Raw genomic sequence first — 19,538 nt, 5'->3', positions numbered from 1 at the left:
GTTTAATAGGCTAGAAGTGTTTTACCTGTTCCACAAATCTCATGACCACAAAGTAAGGTGAATTTAGTTATTGGCTTGCTGTTCCTTATTTAATACAATATGCATAAACATCCAGAAGGAAACTAAAGTATTCTTGTCTGGAAAAAAAATTAGGGGAGCAGATGGAAATAGAATCCTTGTGACTTTAAAAACAATGAAACAGGCATGAAGGAGACTGGTTCTGCTTTTTCTTTTCTGTACGTTTGCCCACAACACATTCTGGCTGCATCACATGAGGCAGTAGGTCAGACAGAAGACACTTTACCATTTCTTATGCTATGTTAGCAAAAGCAAGACAGGAAAAGAAACTGACTGCTGTTTGGCAACAGAAACACAAAAACAACTCAAAATGTCTACCCATAATACGTGGTGGTGGGGGAACTACCAGTAAAGAGAACCAGTTGCAATTGAATGTACCACTTAAGTTCAGTGCTTTCTAAGTTCTTAAAATTGCACAATGTTTTGAAGGTACGCTTTGCATCAAAAGGTGCCCCCTTAGCTGACCTGACAGAAGTACTCTCAGGCTTGGTGCTAGAAATTCCCAGACTGACTGTTCTGGGTGATTCAACATCCATGTTGATGGCACATTGTTCTGGCCAGTTCAGGATTTTGTAGCCACTCCAGGACTTTCACAGGATGCGATGCACCAAAGTATAAGAAAAGATATAGCTTACACTTAGGCTCATTCCCCACATGCAGAATAATGCACTTTCAAACTGCTTTCAGTGCTCTTTGAAGCTGTGCGGAATAGCAAAACCCACTTGCAAACAGTTGTGAAAGTGGTTTGAAAACGCATTATTTTGCATGTGTGGAAGGGGCCTTAATTTTTTGAAATGATTCTTTGGGGAATGTCTGATTTGGAGACAGGAGGTTCAGCCTGTGCCAAGGTTATGACCACTGCTTGCTCAGCATTTGAATAAATGTGACACTGATACTATTTAGGAGTGAAGGTACAATTAAAATGGTCTGCCTACAAAGATAAATGAACGCCACTTAGGGTTGCCAGATTGCCAGCTATGGCAGGAAGCCTCCTGCTCACGGGGTCCATGCTCCTGCTGCAACTTGATAGAGCAATCAGAGGAAAATGGGGGAGAGGAGAGTTAGTGTCCTGTAAAACTGTAATGAGTTCCCAAACCTTGGAACATTGCTGACACCATGATTATCATTTCTGGATCTGAAACTAGAAGTAACATCGGGGTGCTGTGTGGTTTCCGGGCTGTATGACCGTGTTCTAGCAGCATTCTCTCCTGACGTTTCACCTGCATCTGTGGCTGGCATCTTCAGAGGATCTGATAGTAGGAAAGGAAAGCAAGTGGAGTATAGAACATGGCCATACAGCCCAGAAACCACACAGCACCCCAGTGATTCTGGCCATGAAAGCCTTTGACAATACATAGAAGTAACATCGTCAATTTTGCCTGATTCTGGTTTTCTTTAAAAAAAATTATTTGTATTATTTTACTAACAAAAAAGATACAAAAAAAGAAAAGGATTAAAAAGCAAAACATACATAACAACAATAACAGTTGCAACAGATACCCACTGAGCCTGATTATAACACCGAGGCAGGGTAACCACTCTTATTTTTCCCACCTTTTCACATCAAGGACTGAGATATCTCAAAAATATGGCAGTGCATAGTAGATAGCCATTTTTCTTCAGCTCTGTTATCACACACCAGAAGGTGAAGGGATGCCCGTTGACTTTTATTTTGCTTTCCATCTCAGACACTGCTCACACTAGGCATACTAAAATAAATATACAAGTTAGGTAAAACCCATAAAACAAAACATAAATGCTGAGATAAACTTAAAGCAGTGGCAGAGCTACAAGGGGGTGGGGTGTGTGTGTGCACGTTGCACTGGGCGTGCGCCTGGAGGCGTGGAAATCACCCTTGCCCCCTTCCCTCCTCGCCAGGCCTGGCCCTGCCCCACCAGCCTGGCTCATTTTCAGCCGGCAGAAAGCTGTTTTCTGCCAGCTGAAAAAGGTAAGGAGGGCCCCCCACGGGGGGCAGGGCCACAGGGGGACAGAAATCATGGAGTGTGTCCCTGGGCGCACTCCTGCCCAGCTACACTTCTGACTTAAAGCAAATCCTTATACCCCAGACAAACTGATATATACTAGAACTCTCCTCTCTCTAAGAGAAATATTATCCTGGTTTATTAAGCCTTCACCTGGCCCTTCAATAAACCCCATTAGTATAAAGTGTCTGTGTGTGACTGCTTAAAATCAGCATTTAGGCTGAGTAGAATCAGTCAATTTCTCTGGACTGATCTACTCCCCTCAGAGTTTAGTTTTCTTTCAGTGAAGACAGACAGCACTTGGCTGCTGTTAACAGTTAGAACGATTCCAACCAAAAAAAGCCCTCTAGAATGTCTGTAGCTAATTGTGCACAAAGTCTTTGCTGCATAGTGGAGACCAGCGTTAGATGCAGCAAGATTTCTTGTATGGATGTATATTCTGGAGCACCACTTTCACTTTCCACTATCTTCACAGCAAGCAAAACCTCTTATAGAACTATTTAAATCTTGCTTTGCCGCCAGAGTGGGACAGATTTGCCAGTGGGCACAGCTTTGCCCCAGACCTCTTATTTCTTCCCATGAACAGCCTTCCCACTCCCTCGCAGTGCTTTGCACGCTTTCCCCCTCACCCCCCTTCATGCTGTCAGATCCTTCCTGCTTGCCTAAGTACACTGATCAAGAGATCAATCTCTCGTATGTATAGAGGAGGTGGACAGCCTCCCCTCATCTCTGTCTATGTTCAGTCTCTCCTCCACCAGCACAGCCTCAGCACAGTACAGACTCGGTTGCCAGGTGATCTGGAGCCTTCCCCCTCAACCCCCCTCTCCATGCTTCCAGGCTCCTTCCTGCTTCTCTAAAGTGCACATATTGAGAGATCAAGAGAATGTTATTTTGATACAAAGTAACAGCAAATAAGGCTTTTGCAAGGAACAGTGCAAGGATCTGGGGTCAGATCCTCTGAAGATGCCAGCCACAGATGCAGGCAAAACGTCAGGAGAAAATACTACTGGATCACGGCGATACAACCCGAGAAAAGTAGAGTGAATTCTTAATCATTTTTATGAAAGACCTGCATTCCACCTAGAGTATTGTTGTGTCCTGCCAGTGCTATGTGTATTACCAGTTAAGAACCAGTGGTCTATAGATTTATGTCAAAGGTCATAATGGAATTCAGTAGGAATATGTGTGCCCTGCAGAAAAGCAATATCCTTCACACCTAGCCTTCCCCTCAAAATTAGCACATGCTTTTTATATTAAAGATTATGTGTCACAAAAAAGTGAGCAAAGTGTTATTCCGTAGATACCTATGTAGTAATGCACATGATCAAAAAGTTGCAAATTAGCTAGAGGTAAAAAATTTATTGTATTTTAAAATATACTGAAATTCTGTACAATTCCATAAAAACATGAAGATACAGAAATAACCGAGTAAAAATAACAACTTCACTTTGACTCTACAAATACTAAGAAAATCTTGTTTTTTCTTCTACACCAGGAGCCATGTGGTGTAGTGGTTAAGTGCTTGCACTGCCACCCACACAGTCAGGAGTTAGAGCCCCCTGTGGGTCAGAAATCCTGGCAGCTGGCTCATGGCCAACTCAGCCATCCATCCATTTCTTGGTCAGTAAATGAGTACTTACTCAGGAAAGCAATGGCAAACTACTCCACAAAAGAGGCTTGCCTATGAAATCACTGCTCGCAGTGGTACCCCAGGGTTGGACACAACTGAAGGAGAAACTTTACCTTTTTTACCATGGGAAGGTGTAAGCAGTCAGACCCTTCTTCCTGCTAAGGGGTGCCATCAAATACTGGCATAAGAGCAATACTACTCCACACAAAAAGGATGCTGCTTGGAGAGTTTTGGGATTCATCTTGGGTATCAAGCCTGAACAGGAAGGTCAAAGAGCAAGACACTGCTCCACACAAAAAGGATGCCGCTTGGAGAGTTTTGGGGATCCATCTTGTGTGTTTCCCCTGGCTGTAAGGTGTGCCTGGCTGGACAGTGGAGACAGCTAATCCCTATTGTGTCACCCTAAGGTAATTTAATCAGTGCTCCAAGGAGACCATTACTTAACCTTTTTGCATTCATCCTAGCAATCAATCAGTATTCAAGAGAATTGTCCTGGCATTCTCATCAAGCCTCTCTTATCTTATTGTTGGAACCTTGAAAAAAGTAATTAGTTATTTGTCTCTGGCTTTCCTGCCAGCTTATCTCATACCACTTCAGGACCCATTTTGGGGCATAAATATTGGACACAATATGTAACAGACTTCCCTCTGTGATACGCCTCTGAAGATGCCAGCCACAGATGCAGGCAAAACGTTAGGAACAAGATCCACCAGACCACGGCCACACAGCCTGGAAAACCCACCACAACCAGTTGAATCCAGCTGTGAAAGCCTCCTTTCCCTTCCTTTCCCCACAACAGGCACCTTGTGAGATGTGTTGGGCTGAGAGTGTTCTGAATGAACTTTGACTGGCCCAATGTCACCCAACAGGAATATTGGAGTGGGGAAACAAATCTGGTCCATCAGATAAGAGTCCACCGCTCATGTTAAGAAGTGGGAATCAAACCTGGTTCTCCATAGTAGAGTCCACCAACTCTTAATCACTACACTACCCTGGCTCTTCAGAGAGACCAATTCCTAATAGCATTGAGCCTGGAGCAGATAAACTGTGTAGAAATGGCCAGAGGCAGTTTGGTTTTCATAGGATAGGGCGGGGGCTGCTTCATCTTGAATGGAAAAAAGACATTTGATATGGATCCAGAAATCAGGAGTGTTGAACTGCATGTCTTTGTTGTAGTTTCACATACTGTACAGGCAGTAGCATTGAGCTTTCCCAGGGAACTGGAGGTACTGGCATAGTGATAAAACCCACTGGCTGAGACCTTCAAGAAATGGCAGATCTATTCTGCTGCAATTTCTCAATTACCAGCAAAGCACCTTAGCTTAACAACATTTGATCACCATGTGGTATTGACTATAAGTGCTTATTAGAAGTTCAATCTCAAGACTGGTTATAAAACCAGATATGAAGATACCGTGACCTGTGTACTTTTGCTATTTATTGACCATCCATAAAACTGGATTTGTTTGGCCATAGTTTCAGGAATGGAAGCTTGTTGTCAAGATTTGACAACTGAGCATATATTGATACTAAGCATGGTCACAACACTAGTACATTTTCATGCATACTAAGAGCAACAGAGAACATGTGCTAACCAAGCCAGATGTTATTTAACACTGGAATAAGCTGCCATATGTAGTTAGTAAGTGGTTATTTTCCTGTTCATTGATTCATCTTCTCATGTATTCACCAACCATTTCTGATTCTGATGACTCACTTTCTTCAGACCCACTATAATTTTGCCATGTAAGTGAGAGGTCATGAATATCAGAACTCTGCATATCCACTATGTTAGCAAAATGTTTTGGTTCAGAGGTATCAAGATCACAGGGCTCCTGAAAGTCTGATGTGTCTTCAGGTAAGACAAGAGTTGCATCCCAGTTTGTATTGGGCATTTCTAGCTTAACAGTATTTAAATTGATATTGAAGCAGTCACCACCATCTGGCTTGGGTATGGAAGTGGAGTTCATTTTAGAAGAAGGATAAAACATCTGGTCTGTTGTGCTGTCTTCTTTCTTTACGTCATATTGAGCGTCTTCTACCTCAGTGTCTAACACTTCATCCATTTGACAGTCACTTGAAGTTGATGAATAGCCTATAGATGCTGTATCCTCTACGTCTGCCTTCGAATGGAATTTTGAAATTGTACCCAACGGCCTGCGATTTGTATATATAGCATCATTTTTGTCACCACTTTCATCATCGTAACTGGTTTCCTCAAATGTTTTCTTCCTCTCCTGGCTGACCTGAACAGTATGTACTTCTTCAGGATAAGAACGGAAAAGTGAATACTTTAATTTTTGTACACCTTCCTGAAAAGAAAAATGTGAAAATTACAAACAGATGCATGGGGTAGTTTTAAAGCCACGCTGGAGTGTAATAAAAACAGTGGCACTCAATACATCACCTTTGGACTGTATTCAAATTTTACAAATAAACTTCTGTTCAGGATGAACTAATGGTGGCTTGTTGCAATTCTTGTGTGTTCCCCTCCTTCATAAGCACCCCCCCTTCTGCATGTGGAGCCCCTGGTTTTAGAATCCTAGAATTAAACAATTTGCCATGATCTCCAAATGGCTTCAATTTGGCCATTTTGCAACTGGAAAAGACAAGATCTGCAATTCTGGGATGGGAAGGGGCAAAGGAAAAAGGAAAAAAGAATGGAAAAAGATGAAAAGAGAGAAAGAGGGAGAGATAAAAAGAGAAAGGAAAGAAAGATGAAAAGAAAGTAAGAAAGGATAGGTGAAAAGAGAGGAAGAAAGAGAGATAGATGAAAAGTGTGGACCTGCTGAGATTGCTCTCTGAAGAACCATCCCTCACAGCATTTCTAATTAGATCTTTTTATTTTGCTTTTATCATGGCTGCCTATTAAAATCTGTTCTTTTTGCAAACAAGCTAGCATAAGCCTTATCCTCAAAGTCCTTCCTCTTTACTTACAAATAGAAACTTAGAAACTGGAGAAGTTTGAATGCTTTCCCATGTAAATATCTATCCAGGTGTAAATTAATGTGAATGGGAGCTGGAGACAACTCACAAGAAGTTCTTTCCTAGTTCTTGCCCCTTCCATTTCTTGGCAGCAAGACAATCCCATTGAAATAATATGGAGCAGATGCTGGTTCCCTCTGGAGAGGGATGGCTTTTGGATAGTTGTGCAGAAAACACTTCCCAGCAAGATGCTGCTCACGAATCCAAAAGTATTTGGTCAGGAGGCAATTGAACAACCAGATATACCTGGACAGGAAGAGGAGGAAAGTTAACACCTTCTTTTCCTGTGGGAACTTTCAACATGCAAGCTTTTGGGAGTTGTAGTTCTTTGTGAGTAGAGGAAATGAAAGTTTTATGGGACATTTTGATGTGTTAAGGAAGGAAGATCATCTTTTTAGGAAGATAAAAGCATGCTGAAGGCTTCTTTAAATCTCAGCTGTGCTGAGAATTGGCACCACAAGATCTTAAAAAGAAGAATGTTGATCTCTTCCATGCCGCAGCAGGGCTATGGAGGCACTCCCAGTCCACCTGCTCACCCTTGCCTTCTCATGCAGCAGAAACCTGAACAAAGGGCAGCCAGCCTGGTAGGAGAAGTATGAAGTTCAGTGACCCATCCACAGCCTGGTGACCAAGGGAAGGGAAGGGAGGGGAGGGGGCCCAGCATCTGGACATGGTCCACCCACCCTAGCAGAGGGAGATGGAGGGGAGGGAGGGGGGCATGCAAGGGATGGAGAGGGAGAGAGTAAGGGGTGGCATGCAAGGGAGGGGGAAGGGGAGGGAGTGAGGGGTGGCATGCAAGGGAGCGGAGGGAGCGGGCCTGGCATCTGGACACGGCCCACCCACCCTAGCAGAGGGAGGGGAGCAGAGGCTCCTTGCTCATGGTGGATGAGGAAGTGGCTCCTTACTACTGGGAACTTTTCTGGATGAAAAGATGGAATAGTATAGGTAAGGGGATATGGAAGAAAATACCCCCCCCCCCGCCGCAAGTCCATACATGTTCCGCACCATAAACACTGGACCTGGTGGCCAGCACTGGGTAAGTGAGCCCAGCATGGGGGCCAATACAACTCAGCCATAGTTCTCCTAGGTAGCAACTGTCAGGGTGAGAAAAAGAGGCAGATAAAGGTAGGGTGACTCATTGGTAGAGAGAAGGAAGCAGAAAAAGAGAGGAGGCTATGTGAGCATTCAAGGAAGGAGAAGGGAAAATAGTGGGCGAGGGGAAAATATGAAGAACTCCTTCAAGTTCTTCTCGGTAAATATATTTAAACGTCTACTGTGACAGAACTAAATAGTGTATAAAAACTCAATTCCATACAATGCTATTTCAAAGCAAAGAGTATGCAGAAGCTGGGAAAAAACTGACTGTGAAGAGTAATTCTTCACAAAGCCTGTTTCTGTGAGTGACATACTGGGAGTGGGTGGAGTTTAAAACTCAGTCAGAGATGCTGGCAGGCATATAGGTTAGGATTCTTGGAACTTGAGGGTTCAGCTGTGTTTAGTATCTCTGTATACACCTATGGTGTTGGCCAGAGAAAGAGTATTTGGAAAAAAGGACACTACTCTAGCCAAAGAGGGAAATAATAGAGAAAGAGGAATTTCTTACCCAGGTCCTAAAAACAGAGCTAGTTTGTCTCCTAAACTATATTTGTAGAACAGAGGGATTGGCCAAGAGAGAGAGATGGTATCAAAAAGAGACCAATCTTTAGCAAAGAAGGGAATTTAAACTTTGTGTGGGAAAAGAATTCCCATCCTTATTCAGAATTTAAAAGCAGGTGTTGTGTTCATCCAAATGGGTCATCTTTGTGCCACAAATGATACACTTTTTGAAAAGAGCCTTGGAGGCCACAGCTCAGTCAGAATGGGTCTTGCCCGGTAAGGGAAAAACACTCACCATAAGAACATGACAAGGTAAACTAAGAGCTGAAGGAAAACGTCTTATTTCTCTGGTGGCAAAGAACTAAGGGTGGAGGGCCCCCCTCATTCAGTGCAAATGATTCTGGGAGGGAGAAACTCCCATGTTTTCCTATGGAGCTAGGAAAAATCTTCTGACTGGCAGGTCAGCATGAAGGCGCAGTTCCAATGTGCGGCTGCACCTGAAGACCAAAATTGATGGTGGAAGCCTAGCCTTGTTGAGTTTTGCATGTACAGGGGATTTTGTCCCCCATAGGAAATTCACATGATTGCTCTGATTGCAATCTGAAGTGGTACAGAGTTCAGGAACTACATCATCATCTGTTGTTTGTATAATCTAGATCTCAGCTAAAATTTAAACTATTCCTGGGAACACAGATTCTGCTGCAGTAAATGACTCAATAATGAATACCTGAAATACTCACACAGAATAAATTGCATGTACTTAAAATGTTTCTTGAGGTTGCCACTTTTTTCTCAAGAGGAAAAGCCCTTCCAGTGAGCCTTTTCTAATGTCTATCACTGTTGGAATATCTAGGTGGTAAAACAATGGCCTTCAACTTGATATTTGAGAAGTGAATACTAATACTTCTAAAACCCTAATAATTCCCCCAGATGGGTATAGATTTTTTTTAATTCATAGTTCATGAGACAGTTTATTTGGTGATTGCCCTGTTTCATAAAATCATTTCTTCTGAAGCCTTCAGGTCAATTTTGTAAGCATGAGTCTTTTGACTATGATAACTTCCAACCTAGTTGGAACACCTAATAAGTGTCTGAGGCCGTTTCCTCACTTTTTAAAAAACAGCAGAGGCAAAACAGTTTTGTAAGCTTCGGGTGTTTTTGAGCGCGCAGTCACGCTCCCCACTGCAGGTAGTTGCGCGGGGTTTCCCAAAAGGCATTGTTCCGAACAGGAACAGAAATGACGGGCGCTGAGGGGTTGCGAAGGCGGCAGAATCGGGGCGGCTGCGTTGTCGCTGCTCCGGTAGTGGGGAGTGCTGCTGGAACGCGCGTTACTTGGAGCGAGTAGCACGCAACAAAAGGTGAGTGGGGAAACGGCCTGAGCTCACTTACTACCACTTCAAAAGACTTACTTTCTATTACTCTGACTTTTGCCTCAGGTCAACAATTTATTCCACTGGGGAGAGGGGGAACATTATTTATGTGAGAACACAACTTGTTTCAGCTTTGTAAATTCAAATACTGGTACCCAATTAAATTGACATTGGGCATGGCTGGACATATAGTTCTAATATATTTTCTATGATAAGTTATGTCTTTTTAATTATTCCTTTTAATTTAAATCTAGTTCACCTTAGGACGCAATAAACTGCTTTCAATCTCTTCAGTTCACTATTCTTTCTTCAAATGAACTCATACATTAATCTGGGTTCTTCTAAAATGAGGTGGACAGGACCCTGAGAGAGCACTCCTAGGCAGGTCTACTCAGAAGTAAGACCTGTGTTATTCAGTGTGATTAACAGCACAATCCTATGCAGAGTTTCTCAAGTCGAAGTCCACTGAAATGTATGGGCTTGGACTGGAGTAACTCTCCTTAGGATTTCACTGATAGGCACTTACGGCCTGAGACTGCTTCCATACAGAGTTTTTGCTCTGTACACCACCACCACCACCACCACTACCCCTCCCAGCAGCAGTGGTTTTTGTTAGGATTTTTATATGACACTGGCAACTTGGCCACCTTCTGAGATATCTCTTGCTCTGTGGGTTAAACCAAATCAGCTTTTGTTTGACATTTCTGAGAAGATTGAATCAGCATCAGGTTGTGCAAACATGTAAATTTCCGATCCACATTCATATCTGGTATTATTTCTCTTGGCATCTGCCACTGTCCTCCCCCCTCCCTTTTTATCGGTTGTAAGTATTGCTATAGTGAGACTCTTACGACCTACTGTTTTTTAAATGCTCTCTGGAGGTGTGTGTGAGGGGAAAGCACCCAGAAAACCCCCATGCAGAAGTAGCCTGTGTTGCACATAAGCAAACACTGCCTATTACATTTTCTCAGGAAATGGGTATAAAGAAAAACTCTGATTGTAACTCAGCCTCTAGCCTGATGAATAGAATTAACTGTGGCGGTGGGGAGCAGCTCTTTCCCCTTTGCCATGTTCCTAACCTGCATGACTCCAGAGGCCCTCTTCCCCCTGCACAATGATCCTGATCAAATTGGTACCCTGTGGCACTTCTAAATTAAGTTCCTATGGAGAATTCACAGCTGGTGATCATGTGGTAGATGTGACACATACTTATGAGTTCAAATGTTATTAACATAAATATGTCACATCTATCCAGTTGTTAAGCAAAATTATCCATAACTTTGGGGATCAGTGTCATCAATAATTTAGTTAATTAAGAGCCAAGAGCTATTGTGTGCGGTGGTCTAGATTGCAGGCTTGGGGTGTATGGTTATAGGCTTGCCAGGAGAGAAAGAGCAAGCAGAATTAGGGAGCAGAGGGCTTGGGACCAGGAACAATCCCAGGTATTGGTAAAAATAAGAAGCAGAGTTGGGAGTTGCCAAGTCAAAGCCATGAGTACCAAAGCAAGGTGTCAAGAGTCCATTACACAAGCTTAGGTCAGAGACTGCAGGAATGGACAAAATAGCTGTTAGTGAGGCAACAGTCAAGTTGCACATTGCAGCCACACTGCCAGCCTCCCAGAACTTCCTCTTATGGGACTTCTTCTGAAACTAATCCTCACCCTGCGAAGACTCTCTGCTGTCTTGCTCCAGCACGCGTCTATGACCTAGCCAGCAAGTGTTACACCTTTAAGTCTGCATCTCCCTCTGGCAATGCTGTCTACATAGATCAGCTGGATCAGGTAACCTTCACAGAAATTATGTGGTTGGGAATGCTGGGTTTCTGGAAAGGAATTCTGTAATAGTTATATTGCTATTCCTACTAGTGGGTGGTGCTATTACACATCTATGTGCTTGGGTTGGCTCTGCATTGGTCCTAATTGTTGCTGAAGTATCAAACCAACTGTAGTAACTGTTTTTAAAGAGCTGATCTAGAGACCTCTTGTAAAACCTTTCTCCTTAAATAATTTGTGTACCTATGACAGGTTCATCAGGAGAAAAGTGAGACATAAATATTTACAATAAAATAAATAAGCAACGGATGGTGGCTTAGTTATTTATTTATTAAATTTTATTAAATTTATATCCTGCCCTATCCCCATAGGGCTCAGGTCAGGTTACAACATAAAAATATATTATCAGATTAGATTAAAAAATCTAGAAACATTTCAAATATGAGAAATGCTTTTCAGAAGCTGCAGTTACTCATAGGACCGCACAAAGGATCTCCTCTGTTCTAGACTGTTTTAACTTTGCTATGCTTATCCATGCCACTATGGGGCTTACAGGCCTGATTACTGTAATATGGTCCACACGGGGATGCTTTGGGAGAAAACTTGGAATCTTCATCTAGAAGATGAAGAGCAGCAGTGGTGTAGTGGTTAAGAGCAGGTGCATTCTAATCTGGAGGAACCGGGTTTGAGTCCCAGCTCTGCCACTTGAGCAGTAGAGCTATAGAGCTGGGGAATTCAGATTAGCCTGTGCACTCCCACACATGCCTTGGGCTAGTCACAGCTTTTCAGAGCTCTCTCAGCCCCACCTACCTCACAGGGTGTTTGTTGTGAGGGGGGAAGGGAAAGCAGATTGTAAGCCCCTTTGAGTCTCCACTGGGGCTGTGATGCAGTTGGGGGGGGGGGATGCAGCCCTGCAATGCACCCAGTGGTAGAATTAAAATAATTTAACAACTGGTTCTGGTGGTGGGATTCAAATAATTTAATAACTGGTTGTTTACAAGCAACATTTTAACAACCGGTTCTGCCGAAGCGGTGTGAACCTGCTGAATCCCAACACTGAATGCACCCCTAAGAAAGTGGCACCTGGGGCTCCACCCCTGTGTCCCCTCGCTATGCCACTGTTGATAGCACAGTTTGTGGCTGAAAGCCAGTGGTGTAGCAGTCATAATACTAAGCTAGGATCTGCTCAGATCGAGGTTCAAACCCTCTCACTGCTATGACGGTCTCTGGAGGTACTTGGGCCAGTCTTGCTTATCCTAACTTATCATCAGGGCAGCTTTCAGAAAGTTCAGGAAATAAAAAATGGACTTGGGGAGGTAAGGGGAATGTGTGTACAGAACATAGCAGGGAACACAGAAGGGGATTTAAAGACTTACACTTCTGTGAAGTATCTTACCGTAGGATTCTATACACAGTTACACTCTGCTAAGCCCACTGACTTCAGTGGTCTTAGAAGAGTGAAACTCTGCTTAGGATTGCCTTGGTTCAAAGACAATGCAACGATCATACCAATATAAGTCAGTAAGGGTTAAGTGAATGAACTGGCTTGATAATTCAGTGAGCTTCACAGACTCAGGGACATGTTTCCTTGCTTCTGCTTTACCACTGCAGAGCTGAACACCACCCTTTTGCATCACCTGAACAACGCCTACGTGATGAAAAGTGAACAGAAGATTTCAAAGTCTACATACCAAAACTTTGGGTCTTTCCTTTGATTTTAAGGCAATATAGCCAGCCCTGTAAAGCAACCACACAATCAGTCCAAGTGCTAGTGGTATAATTACGGCACATACGACTGCGATAACATTATCTGTAGGTTTAAAAGATTATTGGTTAAAAAACACTGCATTTCTTACAAGGTATCAGATTTTTGGTTTAGACGAGGAATGAATTCCAAAGAAAGAATTAATATTACTTAAAACTCTAAGAAGCTATTTTTAAGATATCCTACCCCACAGTAAATAATGCACAGACAAATAATTCTGCCCCATCATAACCCATGGTACCTGATTTATCTTTGGAGCTGGTCACAATACATTTCCAGGGAGATGGAACACACAATTTATTTAGAGAAGAGCGCATATCAACGGAAACACAATAATTTGTGTTTTGACGCAAACCTTCAAAAACACTGCCAAAACTTTCTGTTTTTGTTGTATTAGAGTGTTCAATATCCTGTAAAGACAAATAGTTTAATTTGAAAATTGCATCAAGTGTACTGGCAAGGGGAGATATAAATGTTTAAAATGGTAGAATATGCTGCTATTAACTATGAGAAGGAAATTCCCCAGCTCAGTTTACACCTTAGCCATGAACTCAGTATAGAATTTTGGTCAGCTACCTTATTTGATTTGGACTCCATTACACATTACTGCCACAGCCCTGTATATTTTAAACAATAGCTTTTTCTTTCACAAAAGGAGGCTTTAAGGTAGTTTGATCATGGAACAGAGCTGCATGGCAAGAGAGGAACATATGAACCCTTTCATCTCCTCTCATTGTCTCACTGGGGAAAAATATACCCCAGACCTTCTTTCACCCACATTGGGGAAAAACACTTGTATCTGATTTTATAGCTGAAATACAATGTATATTTACATGACATGCCTAATAAAGGTCATATTGTATTGTACTTGTATTTGTAAGTTTTCACTCACAGAGGTAAAAAAGCAGCTTGGGGTGGTTTTACCAGTGAGACAAGGAAGGAAAAAGTTTTAGTTTCCATCTTTCCCACACACCAGTCTTGTCTTTGATCAAACAATACCAGAGCTTGCATTTGTAAAAGTCATTAAAAAAAACCTGGAGAGGAGAAGATCTAATGCCCTAAGTGTAGCCTTAAGACTGAGCATTCATAACAAAAGATCACAAAAGTGGCCAAAATGGATCAGGCCAATGTTTCATCAAGTCCTGTGTTCTGTTTCCAACAATGGCAGAGAGATCATAGCTTAGTAGTAGAACACTAGTTTTGCATGCTGAAGGACACAGACTCTGTGTATGGCACCCCCAGTTCAAAGATCTCAGATAGCAAGTGTACAATCCTGGAGTGCTGCTGGTTGGCATGATAAACAACGGCAGCAAAAGGAAGCAGTGGTCTGACTCAGTATAAGGCAGTTTCACAAGTTTATTATACTATTATTTATTTATCTATTATATTATTGCATGTGCTTCAAGAGTGGTATGATGGTAACGATATGCCAGTGTAGAATCATATTCTGCTTGTTTAAGGTAAGTCTCATCATGAGCACTTGAGAGCTGGTACAGGAATTGTGCTGTTATATTAAGCATATATTACTTGCTCCAGCAGGAGCTCTGAAACAAATTTGGATCTTCCTTATCAGACTAGATTTCACCTTTCACTTTGAGCTGCCCATCCATTGCAGAGACCTATCCATGTAGGAGCTCCATGTGAATAATAAAGCACAGTCTGGACCATGGATCAAAAGCTTGTACCATAAATTATAAAATATCTATAGCTGAAAAGACAACAGAATTAAATGATGAAAATAGATACTTTTAATTAAAATTCACCAGTCCATTTATTATCTAGGACTTGCTAGTGGGACAGAGATCCCTTCAATGGTTGATGATTAGTTTCTGGACCTAATTTGAAGGATTGGTGCACACCTTTAAAATCCTTCATGAGCTGGGGTCCAGATATTTGAAAAAAAATCTTCTTTCTTTGTGCTTCTGTGTAGCAGCTTTTTTCTCCAGCAACAGTCCAGGCTCAAGCCTTTTTAGTGGTGTACCTCTCGAACAGCCTCTCAGAAGAGGTTAGGGGTCTCCTACTCTTCTGGTTATTCAGGAAAGCTGAAAAAGAGAGCTGTTCCAGAAAACTCTTAGAGCAGTCGAAGTGTGGAAAAAGGGGAAATACACACTGGTGGGAAGCTCAGGGTGTATTTAAACTGGTTTAAATATTTGTATATTTGTTGTTTTTAATATTTCTAAATTGTTTTTGCATGACAGAACTGCTTGCCTTTCATTTATATAAAGGTCAGAAATATTTGGCACCTGGGAGGCTTTTTTGAAGTAAAACTTAACATGGTTTCATTTTTCTCCTTTGAGAAGAATGTAAATATTAGTTCAATAAAGTATTATAACATGAATGTGGTTTGCAACAGAACAGAAATGAGAAGAAGAAGGGGAGTAGTAGTTTGGATTTATTTATTTATTTATTAGATTTATAAGATTTATTAGATTTATATCCCCCTTTCTCTCCTGTAGGAGACTCAAAGGGGTTTACAATCTCCTTGCCCTTTCCCCCTCACAACAAACACCCTGTGAGGTGGGTGGGGCTGAGAGAGCTCCGAAAAGCTGTGACTAGCCCAAGGTCACCCAGCTGGCGTGTGTGGGAGTACACAGGCTAATCTGAATTCTCTAGATAATCCTCCACAACTCAAGCGGCAGAGCTGGGAATCAAACCCGGTTCCTCCAGATCAGAGTGCACCTGCTCTTAGCCACTATGCCACTGAGGAACTTATGATGGTCATATATAAGAGATATTTTATAATTTAAGATGTGTCTCAGTTGATACTTTTATTATGTGCTGAAATTGATTTCTCTTGGCAGTCACTGTTTTGATTCATAAACATAAGCTTCTTCAAACAGTAGTTCTTTAGTTGGAGGAGTTAAGACCATGTATACAATTTCCCAGTTTCCTTCTTTAAACTGACCTGGGATTAGTCTTTTCACTAGACCTATTTCCTAATAAACACTTAAGGATCACCCTATCAGCACTAAAGCTAGTTCCCTTTGTAAGTGGTTATGGATCCTTTCTGGTCCTAAACCAAAGTATGTTCCTCTGAGTCCAGAGGAGAATCCTTTATGCACAGCTCACAGCTCACTCTACTGCCTCAAAATCTGCTCTCCCTCCATTGTCTATTCCCAACTGTTATTTTAACTGCCATCCTTAGAATTTCATTTGAGCTCCCTGTCAATCAAGGGAATCTATTACTATGACAACTTTTCTGAATGCAGCTGTCCATTAAACCAGTCTTGTGATGATCAGGAGAAAGGTGGACATATGAATTACTTACTTGTTCTTCAGAATCCACAGTTTTCACCTTTATTGTATAATCCAATTTTTCATATACAGTAATTAATGAAGAAAGGATTTTCACTGTCACGTTAACACAGTTTGAACAAGCAGAAATATTAAACTCAGGTGGTCCAAAGCATGCTGTTTAGAAATAAAATAAAGAGGTAATAATTTACATTTGCTACCAATCAAATTTCTGGCTTTGCTCATCATATATGTTGAAGGAAGTTAAAATATACTTTTAAAAATCATTGTTGCTATGATCCTAAATTGTGATCCTGAAAGTCAGTCCTGAATCTACCAACTAGCTCTGGCTCATTCCGCACAGGCAGAATAATGCACTTTCAAACTGCTTTCAGTGCTCTTTGAAGCTGTGCAGAATGGCAAAATCCACTTGCAAACAGTTGTGAAAGTGGTTTGAAAACGCATTATTTTGCTGATGCTAACTTCTGTTTTCAGGGCCAAAATATGCATTAGATGAGAAATCTGTGATCAGCTCTGTCACTGTTTTCTTTAGTTTAAGAGCGACGTAGTTTGGGGCAACAACAAGAGTATGTGTTTAATCTTTATTCCTCATACCATTTGCCAATATAAATTGTCCCCAGGAGTTATTATAAATGGCAGAAGGTGCCTGTCTTTTTCACTATGTATCTAATCCAAAGCGTACTCCTGCTGCAGATACTTAAATCCACAGATGGGGGCACACTCACCCCAACAAGTTTTTATGCAGACTTGGGGAACCCCCTAGGCTTGCAGCAAAATCTGATTTTTTAAAAGGGGGGGTTAAATCCCCTCAATTTTTGAAACAGCATTGTCTGCACGTAATGTTATTCCAAAATGGGGTGACCACCACCGCTGAGAGTTTGGGACAGCCGCCAGGCCAGGCAGTGGCAAATCCTGGCAGTGGCCTTCCAGGCTGCACCTACACAGAAGCCTGGGACAGCTGGGTGTGGTTCTCTGCGATGGTGGCCATCCTCACTGCAGAGAACCAGCCCAGCCAGGGGTTCCCCCTGCAAGGGGGAGATGGGATTCGTCCCCCCTTGAGAGAGAGATGGTACCCCTCCCACACAAGTTTAGGAGGCTCCCACTTGCTTATGGAACAGTAAACAATTTCTATCCAAGAAATGGTAGCAAAATGGGGTGGTTAATTAATCTTGGCACTGCAGCCTTGAATCAAATTCTGCTGCCCCACTCTTACTACCTTTTAAAGAAATTACTGGGAGATACAATCATGCATCGTGCATGTCACACATAGCTTGGCACTAAGATTTTGGTCTTGGCAGCTGTTACCATAGCTTATGGGCCAAAGTAGTTATGAAGCTTGGAGATTTGTGAATAGATCTTAAATTTGGCATTTTTAATTGTAATGTGAGATGTGAATATCAGGGCTATGGTGTTTAACTCTTCCTCTTCATGTGGTTTCACTGACTGAATTGGCAAATTGCTGTTCTATGATGATACCCAAATTTAATTTTGTCTTATCACAGGACATTCCTGAAGGTGACAAAAAAAGCTTCACAGTTTGTATGATACATGCATTCCTCCAAGCAGCAAGAATGTTTGCAACAATGTACAAGCAGGGCTGGAAAATGCTTCAGAAATCAGGACACAACAATATACTTACTATTGAAATATGGAGTGAACATGTAGGCTGAATAATTTGTTGCAAATTCTGGAATCGTCTTCACTGCTATCACATATGTCTTGCAAGGATTTGTAAACTCCCTTGTCAGGTTACAAAGCAAATGTGTAATATTTGAGCACTCCTTGATGTTTCGATAACTTTAAATAAAAGCAAGGCAGAATAAAGAAAACATTTTTCCAGTTAAATTTAGAGCAACAAATAAAATAACAGGTTGTATTAAACAGGTATATACTTTATTTTGCCATGAAAAGTCAAAACTTAATGGACTGTCTGCTTAACAGTCTCCTATTTCTATTGCTTTTTGGAGCTGTGCACTCACTGATTCCTCTATTGCTGGGAGTTTCCCCCCTCACTCTACTGAGAGATGTAAGAAGAACAGAAGGGCCAGAAGGGCTGCCAATCCTGCCACCAGGGTCTGGAAATTCACCAAGTACTGCCCCACATATTTTTAGACTTATAACTGCAGGTCTACAAACATGCTTTAAAACAGATCCAAAAGTTTAAGCAGCCAAGACTATATGCTTTACTTTACTTTAGACATGCACAGCAATCCTACGAATGCATACATTTGTAACACATAGAGGCTGTACTCTGATACCTCAAATGTTGTCAATTGGACACTGGAAAGGGAAGACATAATGTTCAGTGTTCAAAGTTATCTCACTTTAAAAACTTTTGGACATACAGTAATGTGTATGGATTACTGTAGCAGGGATTTTAACTATTATCCTCTTTCCTGAGGACTGACTCCAATGAAACATTAGTATTTCAGATTCAAGAATCACGCAGAGGTAACATAATATAAAATATAAAAAAACAGATGTGGCTGGTTGCCTCTGCCAACTTTGTTAAACATAGATACAACCTGCAACCAGATCCATACAATATATCTACAGTATATGGATCCGAGACTCATGTTAACATTGTTATTAGGGAAATGGATGTGTGGATTATTCTTGCATCTGCTTTTTGCCCTAATTATGACATTAGGTCTATTTGCTGATGGTCAAAAATAAGTCTACCAAAGTCAAATGCTTGGGGATGCTCTTTTACCTGGGCTGTTTAATGGCTAAATAGGTCAGTGCTGTTGCTAAGAGTGCCTTCTTTCAATTACATTTGACTCATAAGCTGGATCGTGATTTAGAGACCCATGGGTGTGGGTGGGTGTGAATCCGCCGGTGGAAGCAGCACACAGCCTCTCTGGCACATTCACCCTCCGCAGGGCACTTACCCCAGCAGAGAGGCAATTCCTCTGGCATGCAGCCACTCCAACCCTCCCTGGCCCTAAGACATGCTGCTGGATGCTGCACCAGGGTCCCAGCACCCCTCCCTCCACTGGTGTGCTGGGGCAGGCTGCAGTCGGGGTCAGAGCCAAACTTAGTTGGCTCCCTCCTGGCCATTTGACACATTGCGCCAGCAACCAAAAATTGAGACTTAAGTCACCCT

General features: G+C 42.0%; 1 protein-coding gene across 1 annotated transcript in view; it reads right to left on the bottom strand.

Annotated features, from left to right (window-relative positions):
* Nucleotides 1-4,577: 4,577 nt before the first annotated feature.
* The window catches only part of IFNAR2 (interferon alpha and beta receptor subunit 2), a 37,773-nt gene continuing 22,812 nt past the window's right edge, over nt 4,578-19,538 (bottom strand). The window contains exons 5-9 of the mRNA XM_048495341.1: nt 18,072-18,229; nt 16,446-16,588; nt 13,419-13,587; nt 13,104-13,222; nt 4,578-6,002 (exon numbers count right to left, since the gene is read on the bottom strand). Of these exons, the coding sequence (XP_048351298.1) occupies nt 5,361-6,002; nt 13,104-13,222; nt 13,419-13,587; nt 16,446-16,588; nt 18,072-18,229 (1,231 nt within the window). The 3' untranslated portion in view covers nt 4,578-5,360. The remainder of the gene's footprint in view (nt 6,003-13,103; nt 13,223-13,418; nt 13,588-16,445; nt 16,589-18,071; nt 18,230-19,538) is intronic.

The sequence above is a fragment of the Sphaerodactylus townsendi genome, linkage group LG04 (genome assembly GCF_021028975.2).
Source record: "Sphaerodactylus townsendi isolate TG3544 linkage group LG04, MPM_Stown_v2.3, whole genome shotgun sequence".
Classification (NCBI taxonomy): domain Eukaryota; kingdom Metazoa; phylum Chordata; class Lepidosauria; order Squamata; family Sphaerodactylidae; genus Sphaerodactylus; species Sphaerodactylus townsendi.
Note: the sequence above shows the minus strand (reverse complement) of the source record. Positions and strands in the feature narration are given on the sequence as shown.